This window comes from Rhinatrema bivittatum, chromosome 5 (assembly GCF_901001135.1).
Source record: "Rhinatrema bivittatum chromosome 5, aRhiBiv1.1, whole genome shotgun sequence".
NCBI classification, from domain to species: domain Eukaryota; kingdom Metazoa; phylum Chordata; class Amphibia; order Gymnophiona; family Rhinatrematidae; genus Rhinatrema; species Rhinatrema bivittatum.
Window position 1 is genome coordinate 264433668 of NC_042619.1, and position 15978 is coordinate 264449645.

Here is a 15978-nt window from a genome sequence, read left to right on the forward strand (position 1 = left end):
CGCGCGCAAGGCTACCGATTCCGTGTAGCCGGCGCGCACCGAGCCGCGCAGCCTACCTCCGTTCGCTAACGCCCTCCCCTCACCTTCCCCTCCCTTCCTCTACCTAACCCACCCCCCCGGCCCTGTCTAAACCCCCCCCCCCTACCTTTGTTGGGGGATTTACGCCTCCCAGAGGAAGAAGTAAATCCCCGCGCGCCAGCGGGCCGCTGGCGCGCCTAGACGCAACCCGGGGGCGGTTCCAGAGGGCGCGGCCACGCCCCCGGACCACCTCGGGCCGAAACCACGTCCCCGGGCCCGCCCCCGAAACGCCGCGTCCCGCCCCAAAAACGGCGCACCGCTCGGCCCCGACACGCCCCCCTCGGAAAACCCGGGGACTTACGCGAGTCCCGGGGCTCTGCGCGCGCCGGTAGGCCTATTGAACATAGGCGCACCGGCGCGCAGGGCCCTGCTCGCGTAAATCCGGGCGGATTTACGCGAGCAGGGCTCTTAAAATCCGCCCCTATGTAAATAGCTTGCAAATGCAAGCTGCATCTAAGAAGCGTCCGTGAAGCGTTAGGCCCACGCAACCCATTTTACTGTATAGAGCGCTATACAGTATCCTGGGTGCGCTGGCCTAACGCTTCACGGACACGCTGGTATCTGTCATTTCAAATGACAGGTACCAGGAAATGGACTGTTCTCCGACGTGCAATTGGGCGTGCAATTGGGCCGCTCAAGACGTGACGTCACATGCCGTGACGCTAAGACGTCAAACGTCGTGACGTCACGACTTGAGCGGCCCAATTGCACGCACAGGGGCTGCCTTCGCCCGTGCAGGCATCCATCTTCGCGGGTAGCTGGAGGCAGGGGAGCCGCGGTTCGTCTTCGCCGATGTCCGTCTCCGGAGGGGGGCTGCAAAAAAAGTAAATCGCTTCGTTGCTTTACACTGCCAGTCCTCTCTCCCCTCCTCCCGAAGCAAGGCTGCTTTTCGCGCCTTGCTTCGGGAGGAGGGGAGAGAGGACTGGCAATCCCGAGCCTAGGATTGCCCGTCCTCTCTCCCCTCTCTCTCATGCAACTTTTTTTTTTCGATTTTTTCCGCTTTCGTTGCTTCGGGAGGAGGGGAGAGGACTGGGGCTGCCCCGGAGACCAGCACCCATGGACGCGGCCAGGGCAGGTGAGCAGGGGCTGGTTGAAAGTTTGCCGTCTACCCTTACCCCTGCCTCTAACGCAGGGGTAAGGGTAGGCGGTAAGTTAGCAGGTTAAACGCGCGGCAAAACAGCAGGGTAAAAAAGCGATAGTTGGGGCGCGCGTTACTGTATGGGAGGGAATAGCTAATTCGATCGTTTACATCTAATATACATGCCGCGGGCGGAAGGGGTTACCCAGTGATTTAAAGAGGCGGTAAGTGTAGGTTAAAGGGGATAGTGTATCGCTGGTTGGACTAACGCGGCCGAAAAGTGAGTAGAAAGCGGGTTAGGAGCAGGGTAACCGCGGCCGCACTTTACTGTATTGACCTGTAAGCTAGATATTTCACTTAGATGCAGTTCCAATACTGCTCTCTACATTAATGGTGGGGGTGGAAGGGAAATAGAACCAAAAGGTTACTAAGAGCCAAGAGTAACAGATAAGTATGAGAAAAAAAAAAGTGCGAAACTTGCTGGGCAGACTGGATGGGCCGTTTGGTCTTCTTCTGCCGTCATTTCTTTGTTTCTATATGTAAGACTGTACCATCTCCCCCCTGCTGTCTCTGGGCTGATCTCGATCTCCTCATCAACCACATACAGAGGCCCACCTAAGTCCAGCCGGTCCCAGCACCCAAAGGCTCAACCCGCGGGGAACAAGGGCTGGTATTGGTGAAGCTCCAGCTGGCTTCTGTTCATCAGCCCACTCCGTCTGCTGACGGTGGGGACCCATAGGTCCCTACCTACGGGTTGCATCAACCTCACCTCAGCCCAAGGGTCCACCTCCGGCGCAACAGGTGGCATCTCGTCTTAAGTGGCAGTGGCAGTAAAATTTTCTCTGACTTCATCTGCTGGAGAAGAGGCAAAATCCAGGAGTCTGGACTGAACTGTGGTACTACAGGAACGAAAATTAGCAGGTAAGAACTGATATTCCTAACTCTCCCCTTCCTCCAACTTAAAACATTTAATTTTGTATCCAGAAAAGCATGCATGAAATAATTTATGTGCACATTGTTATGTTCACAACTCTCACATAATTTTATAACAAGCCATTTACATACACAAACCTGTGTTTTATCCATGTAAATGGCTTTGAAAATTACCCTCAAAATGTACTAGTTCAGAATTAAAAATAGGCTTCATAGTGTAAAGGAAAGAATTAATAAAATATTTAAAAATGGAATATGGTTTAGCTGTATTTATTGAGACAATGGGCCAGAAATATAAATGAGTTTTTCATATTTTATATCTCAAGGAACAATACTTAGTTCTGACCCAATGAACATGACATAAAAATTGCTTTCCCTTGCTGTAAAACTTAATATATATTGATTAGTATAGTGTAGCATGATTTGACTTTTTTATTTTTGTACTTTAGCTCTGGCATTGACGCTAATCCTGGGGCTGTGAATTTTGGATCAGTTTGTTCTCGTTATCATGGAGGACTGATTATGGTATAGTGTTATTTTGCTCTTTTCTAATCTTTAAAGAAGTTTTGCCATAGATTGAAGTCCAGTGCACATTATGAGAGCTATATATAGAATTTTCATGATTGTCCAAACTCAGCTGAAGTCTTGTATCTTTTACTAATCCCTCTCGCATCAAAGAGTTATGTTGAGAGTAGAGAATGGGGGACACCCTTGGATGCAGAAGTCATTTAGGTATTATTATATTTTATGCTGAACAAGCCGTTAAGCCCGTTAAAATGGGCTACATTACATTTTGTTTTCAGTCCATTTTCTAACACAGCACCCTTCTACACTTTTTCTCCCTCTCTCCCCCTTCCCCTCGTTCACTCCTCCCCTTTCCTCCACTCAGTCTTACTCACCCTCTGTCTCCCACTGCCTTCTTCCCCTCACTCTCACCTCCCTCCCCTTCCCTCAGTCACTCCCACCTCTCTCCCCTTCCCTCAGTCACTCCCCACCCTCTCTCAATCCCATCCCCTCCCCCTCAGCCCTCCTCCACTCCCTTTTTCTCTGCTCCACAACTTCTTACCCTTCCACTTACTCACATCCCTGTCTCTCACCTCTCCCTCATTCTCCCTTTCCCCCTTCCACTTACTCACATCCCTGTCTCTCACCTCTCCCTCATTCTCCCACTCCCCCTTCCACTTACTCACATCCCTGTCTCTCACCTCTCCCTCATTCTCCCTCTCCCCCTTCCACTTACTCACATCCCTGTCTCTCACCTCTCCCTCATTCTCCCTCTCCCCTTCCACTTACTCACATCCCTGTCTCTCACCTCTCCCTCATTCTCCCTCTCCCCCTTCCACTTACTCACATCCCTGTCTCTCACCTCTCCCTCATTCTCCCTCTCCCCCTTCCACTTACTCACATCCCTGTCTTTCACCTCTCCCTCATTCTCCCTCTCCCCTCACTCTTCCCCACCCCCTACCTCCCTCCCACACACTCACCCACTCCTCCCTCCCTCTCACTCAGTCCCTCCCTCTCCCTCCCTCTCACTCAGTCCCTCCCTCCCTCTCACTCAGTCCGTCCCTCCCTCTCTCTCTCTCCTCCCTCCCTCTCTCTCTCTCCTCCCTCCCTCGCTACTGGCCGCCTGCCGCCGCCGCCCACCGCCAGCTGCCGCTACCGCCGCCGCCGCCGCCGCCCGCTGCCAGCCGCCGCCGCCATGTTTTTTTTTTCCTGACGCTGCCTAAGACCGACGTGCTCGCCCGCACATGCGAGGTAGAGCTGCTCTCTACTGCGCATTTGCGGCACGTCAGTCAACCTTCATTTATTAGGTTGATGTTTGGTATATACAGGCTGATACCTAATACCAAACAGATCTTTAGTTAGTGGTTTCAGTGAATGCTGCTGCTGCATGTTTTCTGCATTTCTCATAATTCACAATCTGATTTGGGGCTGTCATTTTCTTCTACTGTGTCTTTCAGTTACAGTATTTTTGTGATATGTGTATTCCATGTTAGCTGCAGAGATTAAAGGGGTCAGCATTGTTTTCTGCTTGTATTCTGTAAGCCCAAACTTAATCTGAATCCATTGAAGAAACATATGTTTCTCTACAATTCTGCAATCCTAGTGCATGGCAAGATCCCAGGTCCTTTTATAGCAGTATTATCTCTTGATGCTGCTGCTGCAGGCTGTCAGCCCTCATCCCATATTGCATCTGGTCAATCATAAAATGGAATTTGAATCTCTTGGGTTCATATTTCTGAATTTTGTTATATTTTTCATATGAGTGCTTTAAAATACTGCAAAAATAACATGGGCTGGATAAATAAGAAAAAGCAAAGGTACTGTGAAAGAAGTGGCATGGGGAATTGCCAGTAGTGTTACACTTGATAGAAGAATGAGTTTTGGCTCTTGCATCTAAAAGAGTGATATCTAGTAACTATTTTTCATGTTTTTCTTTTTTGGTTGTATTCAGATTCCTCAAAATATGAAAACTGAGAGATTCTCTTTGCTTGTCACACACATGTTGGGCCATATGCTGGGAATATTGCATGACAATGACAGGGCTTGTGACTGTCCATTTACTGTGTGCATAATGAACATCGGCATTATGTAAGGCTGAATACTTTTAATGCATCAGCATTATTTTATTTATTGCATCTGTATCTCTTCTGATCTGAGTTATAGATTACACATTTGTTCTTTGATATTATTAAAGCTGTGTTACATTCTAAATATTTTTTTAAATAAGGCAGTTTACAGTTAAAATCATTAAGCTGATCCCCTTTCCTATTCTGATTTTATTATAGAGGCAATACTAATTTTGAAAGATTTTGTAAACCTCTCCTAGTTAGCTACTCCCTACCCAACCCTCCTCTCCTTGGTCACTGCTGTAAGAACTGATCCTCATCAGAACCCCAAGCAGGAAAACATGACTAAAGCATAATCAGCTGAACAGCAGACTCAGGAAAGACTATTTTCAAAAGCATGGGTATAGCTGTAATAAAAAGTGTGCACCTTCTATTTCAAAATAGTGTACAAAACATAAAATCTATTGTGATGAAAAGAAAAAGAAAGAAGACCAAAGTGTAAGACCAGGAATAAGAACAATGAAATCAGTGAAAATAGGTTGATATTTTGAAGAATCAAGTTAATACTGCTGCTCTAAATATTGATGTACCAATTTCTGTTCCAGTGGGGACCCCCACCCCCTCTCACTGCTGCTATAGGAGGACACCAAAGGTTTGGCCTTGAAGGGGGTCTTCCCTTTTTCCATTGGGCAAAGTGTTCCTCCTGGGGAAGTAAGATGTGAGTAGGAAATAAGGCCCAAAAGTTCTTTTATGCCCGGACACTAGCTTCATTTAGAAATTTTGCAAAGTGAAGAAGAAAATTACTTTGATAATTTAATAGTATAGTGCAATGGTAATTTGTGTTACTTTGTATGAAAAAATTTAAACATGAATTTTTTTCTGGGCACACATCGTACAACTAGGTATTTAGCATTGACCATTTTCAACAGTCAGCCTATTCAAGGTCTCCATTTAATGCACCATTATATATTCTCAGCTAATGAGGATCCAGAATACTTTTCATTATGCTTTATTTTGCAGAGAAATTAATATTCCATTTCATCCTGCTACACCAGTCCAGTGGGTTACGTCCTCCTACTAGCAGATGGAAGCAGAGAACATATTTTTCCTTGGTGACATCATCATCATCACTACATAGAGATGGTGCAACACAGGAGCAACTCATTCCTCTTCATCCAGACAGCCCAGTCCATACAACTGGATTGTGCACGCCAACCAGCAGATGGAGACAGAGAACAACAGAATCGCATCTTCATATACTCCTGCACTTACATCAGCCTGTCAGTATTCTCTGTCTCCAGCAGATGGTGAACATGCATACTCTTTTGTGGTCATAGACCTGTCAGGATCGGGATGGGCCTGGGTGTTCCTGAGGTGACAGCTGAGACTCCCTCCCTCAGTTGAACCAAACCCAATAACTTTGAGCAGGGGATATTTCAAATGTGAAGGCAGATGCCCTTTCCCTCTGAAGAGTTTTGAAAAGGCTTCCAAAAGGGTAAGGCAGCCTTTGTGGTGTCCCTTCTCTGCCTGCCTTCTATTCTATCCTTCTTTCCTTCCTCCCTTCTGCCTCTACACTTTCCCTTCTGGAGTAACAGAAGAAACCCTGTCCTCGTCTCTTCTCCTTCTTATGGGGAATTGAGTGTTTTACTCTGGCTGCCTGTTTCTTTAAATTTCAGTTCCTGAGGTGGTGCACTCAGTAACTAAGAGAACCACCATTCCAGTGGAAGGCGGCTCAGCCCTAAATGATTCTAGAAAAGGACAACAGAAGCAATGCTGAAGTAGGCATTTGAGGCTATGGTCATGAATCTTTAGATCTCCCCTTGCTATTTGTATTGTAGCATGCACAGGTTTATGTTTGTGACAGAAGGCTCAGGAGAAATTAGGATGATGTCCCTTTTTTGGCGTTTTTGGCAGATGCAGGTTATGATTTGGCATGTACCACAGCTTGGGAGTGGCCTCTGTGGTAGTGGCTTGGCATTTGCATTGGCTGCACAACTGGTCAGCAGATGCCATCTCCAAGACCAACTTCTCAAAGTTGCTTTCAAGGGATGGCTTTTATTTGGCGATAATTGGACAATATGGCTACAGCCTGCGGAGATTTGAAGATTCCTTGGCTTCCGGAAGATTGTAGAATGTCTTTGCAGTCAGCCTCTTTCCGGGGTCATTTTCATGACTCCAGAAAGTTTCATCCAGGGAAAGTTTCTAGGAAACAGATGTCTCACTCCTTTGACTGCTCTTAGTCCTTTTGGGCGAAGAGGCAAGGGAAGGATGGATCCTCAGGAGGCAGGGCTTCAAGTCCTCGCAATGAGGTTTTGGGAGTCCTACCTCCGGTACCAGAAATAGGTGGATATCTTTGCCATTTTACCAGAAATGGATCCAAATTACTTGTAATCAGTGGGTTCTCGATGTTATCAGACACAGTTATGCCATGGAGTTTGTGCATCCAGTCTCAGAGGCTTTTATGATTTCCCCATGTCACTCCAGTGAGGCCACACTATAGTGACTAATCACATTAAAATTGGTGATTCTAGTTCCAAAAAATCAATAGGGAATGGGTCGCTATTCCATTTATTTTATGGTTTCAAGAAAGAAAAGAGCCTTTCATTCAATATAAGATTTGAAGTGGGTCAACAGATTTTTGCATATTATTCATTTCAGAATAGAAACATTGTGGTCAGTGATCATAGTGGTACTGAAAGGAGAATTCCTGATCATACTCCATATCAGGCCAAACAAGTGGGTTTTGCATCCCTACCAGCAGATGAGGCAGAGAAAAAAATTTTGAGACCCTGCTACATAACCAAGAGGGCCACCTGCAGTCCTCAGTGTTGCTCTATCTCTGGCAGATGGTAGAGGTGTGAAACCTACAGTCTGGAATAAAAAAAATACAAAGAAGAAAAGAGAAGTAGGATTAGCTCCCTGATGTGTTAGGTGCCTTCGTGGACCATCCTTTGGGTAGAGCTGGGCGAGCGGAGGGTTTGATTATCCCTGGCGGTCTTGACCCAAAGCATCCAGAGGGTTGAAAGCCACTCTTCTGTGGTCCTCTCACCTGTGTCTGACAACGGACACAGGGAAGAACCCTTCTTTTCCTTTCTGTGGGGGCTGTATCTTTAAAAAAAAATTAGAAAAAAAAGCATAGTGTGTAGCCAAGAGCCAGGAAAGCAGCAGCACGGTATGACAGAGCATACCACTAGTGTCCAGGCCGCAAGTACTGAAGCAGGAGAGTGAGCTGGGGAGCACATGCTTTTGTCTTTCTGGGGAGGGAAAATAAAGCATGTGATGGCTGATTCTGACCATGCCATGAGGCTGAGCACATGCGACTGCATGGCGCAGGTCGCTGACCGAGGGAAAGCTTGTCGGGCCTGCTGAAAGAGTCAATCACATCTGTCTGCAGGCGTGCTGTGTACCATTTGTTTTGACTGGGGTGAGGGAACCTCCATGGAGATAGGTCACCCAATCTTTGGGGATTGCTGTGCAGAACTTGGGGGACTCCAAGGGAATGGTGGCCATTTTGACACCACATGGTCACAAGCAGGCAGCTTTCAGGGAAGCCAGGAATTCTCCCTTGTTGCTAATGGTACAAGGAGCGCCTAGGGATCAGAACAGAATGGGAGAGCCTGCTGAAGAAGCGGTCAGCGGAGATGCTAGTGACTTTGAGCCATTTTCTGCAGACTTTGTCCTTCTACTCCACAAGGCATATTTAGATAAACGGGGAGGAGGGGAGGGGTAGGAAGTAAGCGGTAGCTGCCCCAGAAGACTCTGCTTCTGGCTAAGAGGCATGAAGGGAGGCCTCCAGGAAAGTCTGGGAGGATCCTCCTCCTACTGAGTCTTGGAAGTTGTTCAAGAGAGGACGAGGAGTCCTCTATGAATTCTGATGAGGAAGGGGATCCTCAGGGGACTTCTAGAGGTGATCCTGTGGATGACCCAAGAGTTGATCCAGTTTTGGATCAAAGGGCATCTATTTCAGATTGGATGGGTCAATTGGAGCCTGAGGAGTTGCCTGTAATGGAGGGGGATGACCCTAGGCTGTTTTTCTTGTTCTGAAAGGAGGAATTATGTCCTCTTATTCCTCAGGTTCTGGATGAGCTGGGAATTAAGGTTGTGCAGGAGGAATTGGACAATGAAGGAGTGGATCCGATCCTGGATGGTCTTTGGAGACCTCCGAAAATGTTTCCTTTTCCTAAGAAGGTAAAGAAGCTGGTGATCTGGGAGTGGAACTCTCCAGAAGCAGGGCTGAGGTCAGTAGAGCAATGGCAAAGTTGTATCCTTTGCCTGAGGAGACATTGGAACTCTTGATGATGCAGAAGGTAGATACTTTGGTCTCAGCGGTGATCAAGAAAATGACCATTCCAGTGGTGGGTTTGCCTACCTTGAAGGATGTCCAAGGTAGGGAATTAGAGATTTAGTTAAAGAGAATGTATGAGGTCTTGGCTTTGAGTCTGCAAGTAGCAATCTGTAGTAGTCTAATGCAGCGGGCCTGTTTGCAATGGGTGCAGAAGATGCAGGAGAAGAAGTCAGGCTCTTTGGCCAAGGCCAAACAGCAAGATCGTTTAGAAGCAGAGGTGGCCTATGTGGCAGATGCACTGTACAATTTAGTCAGGACTTCTGCCAAGAATATGGTCTCTATGGTTTCAGCGTGGAGACTTTTGTGGCTGCATAATTGTTGGCTGATGTGTGGTCCAAGTCACAGCTGTGCAAGCTTCCCTTCAAAGGAAAGCTGCTCTTTGGGGAAGATCTTGATCAATTCATGAATCACTTGTGAGAGTTGAAGGGGAATAAGTTGCTGGAGAATAAGAAGCCTGGCAAGAAACATTCCTACCTCACATTTGCTTTTGGGGTGCAAGGAGATTTTATTCCAGTAGGAGCTCCTCAACTTCCTCGCAAAGATAAGGGTGAAGGCGGCAGTCCTTTCGAGGAGCACGTAGGCCTTCTTGCGATAATTCTGGACAAACAATGGAGGCGGTAAGGCTTCCCAAAGATGTCAGGCTGGTTCAATTTTCAGTTGAGGCCATCGGGGGGGGGGGGGAGATTAACCCTGTTTTACAAGGAGTGGACCAGGTCACCATAGATCAATGGGTGCTGGAAGAGATAAGAGATGGCTTCACCTTAAATTTTGGATCTTGTCAGAGAAGCGTATGTAGTGTCCCACTGCACATCCAGTGTCAAGCGGGAGATGGTGTGAGAAACATGGCAGTGGTTGCAAAGTCTTGCAGGATCTGGAACTTGGAAGGTACTCGGTCTATTTCATAGTTCTGAATAAGGTGGGTATCTTCTGGCCCATTCTGGATCAAAGAAGGTCAATGTGGTGCTGTGCATGCTGCATTTTTGCACAGAAACATTGCAAGCAGTCATAGCAGCTGTTCGCAAGGAGGAGTATCTGGTGTCATTAGATTTGACGGAAGATTACCTACACATCCCCATACATCCAGATCATTAAATGTTTCTACGGTTTATGGTGCTGGGAGAACATTATCAGTTTTGAGCTTTGCCCTTCAGCTTGGCAACGGTGCTGCAGACGTTCACAAATGTGATGGTAGTGGTTGCCATGGCACTCAGGAAAAAAGGGATTCTAGCTCACCCATGCTTGGACAATTGGCTCATTTGGGCATAGTTGGAGTTGGAGTGCCATCACTCAGTTCAGCATGTCATAAGTCTGTTGAAGTCTCTGGACTGAGTAGTGAACCTGGCAAAGAGAAATCTGGTCTTGTCCCAGTCGCTGGAATATCTGGAGGCATTGTTTGACACTTGAGTGGGCAAGGTCTTTCTTACCTTGGAGAGGGTGACCAAGCAGCAGCTGTTCCGGCTTCTGGTGCACAGGGGTCTGGGATTATTTGCAGGTCCTGGGGTCCATGGTTTCTACGCTGGAGTTGATGCCATGGACGTTTGCTCACATGTGGCCTCTGCAGAAGGTGCTTTTGTCCCATTGGAATCTGCTGTCGGATGAGTTTCAGTTTCCTTTGCCACTTCAGGGGGGTTTCAGGTCCAGTCTCTCTTTGTGATTGTTGTGTCCCAATCTAGAGAGAAGGGTGGAACTGGAGGTTCCAAACTGGGTGGTGGTGACCATAGATGCCAGCCTCAAGGGTTGGGGAGTAGTTTATTAAGGATGAACGGCGCAAGGCTGATAGTCAATAAGGGAAGCGTCCTGGTCTATCAATCGGCTGTAAATGAGAGCAGTCTGCAGGGTACTGCTTTTGTTTCTTCCGCAGGTGCGGGGACAGACAGTGAAAGTTTTATCTGAGAATGCAATGATGGTGATGTATATCAACTATCTGGTGGGACAAAGAATCCCGGGGTGGTTCAAGAGGCTCAGGAACTGTTTGCCTGTGTGGAACAGTGTCTGGCGAGAATAGCAGCGTCGCATGTGGCTGGAGTAGACAATGTGCAGGCAAACTTTCTCAGCAGGAAGCATTTAGATCCGGAGAATGAGAGTTGTCAGCAGAGGCCATGGATCTTATTTGGGCAGATGGGGCAGGCCCCATATGGATTTGATGGCTTTGCGACTCAATGCCAAGGGGGTTGGTTCTTGAGCCGGAGGAGAGAGGTCGTACCAAAGGGATCAACGCGTTAGTTCACCGCGGTCAGCAAACATTCTCCTGTATGTATTTCCTCAATGGCCTCTAGAGGGCTGAGTCTTGAGACGCATAGAGCATAATCCGGGAAGGATGATGCTGGTAATGCTAGAATGGCTGTGATGTCCATGGTTTGCTGATCTGGTGCATCACGGTGGACAGACCCATCAGACTTTGTCATCTGCAAGGGTTGCTTTGCCAGGGACCCATCTTCTCGGATCGGGGGGATCACTTCTGTCTTGCAGCTTGGCTTTTGAGAGGCAAAAAATTGCGCTTGAAACTCTTCTTAGAAGCAATTATTGCTATATTGCAACAAGCCAGGAGGCCTTCTCATTCTCTGGCATATGTTCAGATTTGGAAGGTGTTTGAGTCGTGGTGTATGGAGGAAGGTCTTGATCCGTTGTGTGTGGAGGTGTCTCAGATCTTAGCCTTTTTTTTTAATTTAACCATTTTTTTATTATCAGACCAAACAAGATGCATAAACACCTTAATGTCCGTAATATAAAGGAAATTCAAGTACATGATACCGTGTGCAGTATACAAAATGCGCCTCATGATAATGCGCTACGGATAACATAACATACCCAAACAAAACAAGAGCAAAAAGCATCTGTCTGCCCCAATACATATTTTTATAAACAATAAATCCAGTAAGGATAGATTGCCCCCTCCCCCCACCCACCCAACTCCTGCTGACAGCTAGAGCTAAACAATGCATGAAGCAAAGAACAATAATATTGACTAAATATTGATCAAATAAGAGAGGAGTAGAAAGGATCAGTCAATGGTCACCTCATCCGCTGTTCTGCATTATATGACACCCAGTGGTGGAACACACTGGTCATTGCTGGTCTGCTAACCAAGTCTGATATGGGGACCAAATCCTGAGGAAGGCTGGCAGACGGTCATGATGAGTGGCTGTCAGGCGAGCCATTTGAAACAGAAAATGTAGTCTATGCTGCATCATGGCAAGGCTGGGTGGCTTGTTGTCTTTCCAATGCATAGCCAGAACTAACCTCGCTGCAATAAAGAATTGCTGAATAAAACGCTGTGTGTCTTTATTTATATTGTCCAGAGGTAGGTTCAACAACACATGCCATGGTTCTGCCTTAATATCCAACTTGAGAATAGAAGACGCCCAAGACAGGACTGAAGACCAGTATCTTGTATCTTCGAGCATTGCCACCACATATGGTAGTACGTGCCCACCGCTCCGCACGCTCTCCAGCATTGGTCAGAAGACCTCGGTACAAATTTGTGGACCTGACTTGGAGAATAATGCCATCTGTATAATAGTTTGTAACAGTTTTCTTGTATATTTGCCGAGATGGAGCACTTGAACGCCGCAAAGAATATCAAGTCCCAATCCTTTTCGGATAGCTGTTGTGCAAAGTCGGCTGCCCACATTGTTTGCTGCCTAAACAACGTAGTACCTTTACCACTTAATAAAGCATAAATTTTGGATATGACACCTCTAACAAATTGAGCATTAATACAAACAGTCTCAAACAATGTTGTAGTTAGGCGAAGATTGCCTCCCCTAGACCGTCGCTTAATAGCATGGTACACACTAGCATACAGTAAAAAGTCCACCTGAGGTAGGCAATATCGAGTCCCTACTTCTTCCCTGGTCATGACTGAGTCTTGCCTGAGAATATCCTTTATTTATTTTATTTATTTTTAATTTTTATATACCGAGGTTCTTATATGAAATACAAATCACTCCGGTTTACATAAAACAGTGAAACGCCCAAAAAAGGGGGGCTTTACATAGAACAATAGAACAAAGTACAAATTGAACATAGTATATTTTATTTATTTATTTAGCATTCGTTTATATACCGAGGTATAGCAGACATTGCCTTCACTCCGGTTTACATAATAACAAACCAGTTACATTTAAATCCATAACAGTATAACAGTAAAAAATTGAATCAGAACAATAACTTAGTAATGGTCAATAAATACATTAAATATTAGAAAATATGATTGTATAAAAAATCTTGTAGGGGGACGGTTGATACCATAACAAAAGCGAGAAGGTTTCTGTGAGTCAGGGCGGTCGTCGTAGGAGGGGGATTGCTCACGTAGAATGGAACGTACAGAGGATGAAATCAAAGATTTATGTTCTGTTGTCATTAGGTGAGCAACCATTGTAGGACTGTGAGAGTAGCCAGGCTTTAAGTTCTTTTTTAAAAGATTTAACGTTTACTTGCGAATTGAGGTGATGAGGTAATGAGTTCCATAATTTTGGGCCGATGATGGAGATGGCTCTATTTCTTGTGGAGGATAATTTGGCTTGTGTATAGTTACAAGAAACATTTGAACCCAGTATCACAGTACAGTTACAAAGAAAACAATTGAGCACAGTATCTTTAATAGGGGAACAAGGGACAGGTCAACATGAATGACTTCGGAATATATAGTATGCGAGTACAAAAACTTGAATAAATCACTCTGAGCTGAAATCTGTTATAGGCATTAGTCCCGGGAACTGCCTAAAAGAGATTTCAAATTATAAAAAGGGGAGGGGAAGTATATTGTGTAGAAAAAGGGCGGGGAGAGATCCTTTAGGAGAGGGGGCAAGGGACAGAAGATGAGAATAGTGATGTAACGTAGTACTATGACCTGATAGAGAAAATAAGATAAATTGAGTGGAAGACTGACTTTATACGCAGAACACCAGCTCTCTGCCATTGCAACACCAGATCGTCCCGTGATGTATACTGAATGAGTGCATTGCTAAATAGATGAGTTAGCGGTGTGAATTGCGCTGGGCCTATTAAGGCCATTTTCCAACAAAACCATACCTGCATGGTAGTTTCTAGAGCATAAGGCATGTAATTGATCCCTTTCCAGGTGGACCTAGGTTGCCAGGGGAGGGCAGACAAGGGTAGAGACCCAAGAAAAGATTGCTCAAATAGAGCCCATTGAGGTAAGGCAGTAGATTTATGCAGGATTACTAGGGCTCTAAGTTGCGCCGCTCCAAAGTACTTTTCTAAATCTGGTACACTCAGTCCCCCCTGCACCTTAGGTAAATAAAGGGTCGACCTACTAACCCTGGGTGGACGCTTCCTCCAGATGAACCCAAAAATGAGTTTCTGCCATTTTTTCAAAAGTGTAGAAGGGAGAAATATTGGAATGGTGGTGAAAAAATATAACAGCCTAGGCAAGACATTCATCTTAATGATGGCTATACGACCCAGCCAGGAAAACGTTCCCCTAGACCAGCCTCCCATATCCTTCTGAATGGACTGAATTAGTGGGGTGTAGTTAAGAGCGAGAAGCTGGCTAGCATGATTTCCAATACACACACCCAAATATTTCAAGGCAGTAGCCACCCATTTAAACTGAAAGTGCTTCGCTATGTCTACAGCCTCGGACTGCAGTAGATTAATATTAAGAATCTCTGATTTGTCATAATTCACCTGCAGTCTGGAGACTCCACTAAAAGAGATCAGCTCTGTCATGACACCCTGTAGGGAAGAGGATGGGTCCGTTAATGTTAGCATGATATCGTCTGCAAATAAGGAGATCTTAAAGTGATGTTGATCTCTTACCACTCCCTGCACCGCAGTGGCAGCTCGGATGCGAGTCGAGAATGGTTCTAAAAAGAGTGCGAACAAGAGAGGGGACAATGGACAACCTTGTCGCGTACCGCGCCCTATTGGGAAAGCATCTCCATAACTGCCATTGATTTTTACCCTGGCAGACGGATGGTCATATAATTTCATAATCCATTGTACAAAGTAAGACCCAAACCCCATCCTTTTGAGGGTAGCAAACAAAAAAGGCCAATGAACCAAATCAAACACCTTTTCTGCATCCAAAGACAAAAGGACTGAAGGAATACCACGTCCCTGCACAAATTCAATTAAATCCACAATCCTATGGACGTTATCAGCAGCTAGTCACCTGGGTACAAACCCCACTTGGTCAGGATGCACCAACTCAGGGAGCACCATATTCAGCCTAGCTGCCAGGATTCTAGCCAAGATTTTTAAATCCAGGTTGATTAACGATATTGGTTGGTAAGAGCCACACTGTTCTGGATTGCGGCCTGACTTTGCAATAACAGAAATTCCCGCAGTGTTTGCTTGGCTATCTAGCCGGCCCTCCATCCTTAAAGAGTTAAACATATCCATCAAAGGCCCCGTGAGGGTCTGCTGAAATTTTTTATAATAAGCGGCGGTAAACCCATCTAAGCCTGGCGCTTTCCCCATTTTCAGCTTTTTAATAGCGGCCTCTACTTCCAGTGTAGTAATGGGCTTATCTAATATGATGGACTGCTCATGAGAGAGCACTGGCAGGGTTACAGAATCCAAGTAAGCAGTTATATTAGATTCTGCCACCGTTCCCCCTGAAGAGTACAAGGTAGCATAAAAGTCTGAAAATGCCTTACGAATGTCCGTGGAAGCAGTGACAAGTTTCCTTTGCGAGTCGCATACCTTAGCTACCGAGGTATGTGCCCGAGCCGCCCTCAGTTTATTTGCCTAATATCTCCCTGCTTTATTGCCGCCTTCATAATATTGTTGCTTCAGAATGTTTAGAGAGTGGCTGATGGCAGTATCATCAATTGCCCTTAAGGAGTCCCTGACCCTGAGTATTTTATGATAATCTGTCGAAGACAGAGACAACTGGTGCTGCCGTGTCAGGGAATCCAGTTCACACAAGAGAGACCTGCGGGAGTGTTCCCTTTCCTTATTACAGTAGGCCGCCCTTGCAATAAGTATTCCTCTCACAACAGCCT

The 15978-nt window shown here is 46.1% G+C and overlaps 1 protein-coding gene across 2 annotated transcripts in view; it reads left to right on the forward strand.

Moving 5' to 3' along the window:
• LOC115092719 (disintegrin and metalloproteinase domain-containing protein 9-like) overlaps nt 1-15978 on the forward strand; it is a 506232-nt gene that overhangs the window by 175592 nt on the left and 314662 nt on the right. For both annotated transcript variants that reach the window (XM_029603960.1, XM_029603961.1), the window contains 2 exons: nt 2539-2614; nt 4545-4681. In XM_029603960.1, the coding sequence (XP_029459820.1) occupies nt 2539-2614; nt 4545-4681 (213 nt within the window). The remainder of the gene's footprint in view (nt 1-2538; nt 2615-4544; nt 4682-15978) is intronic.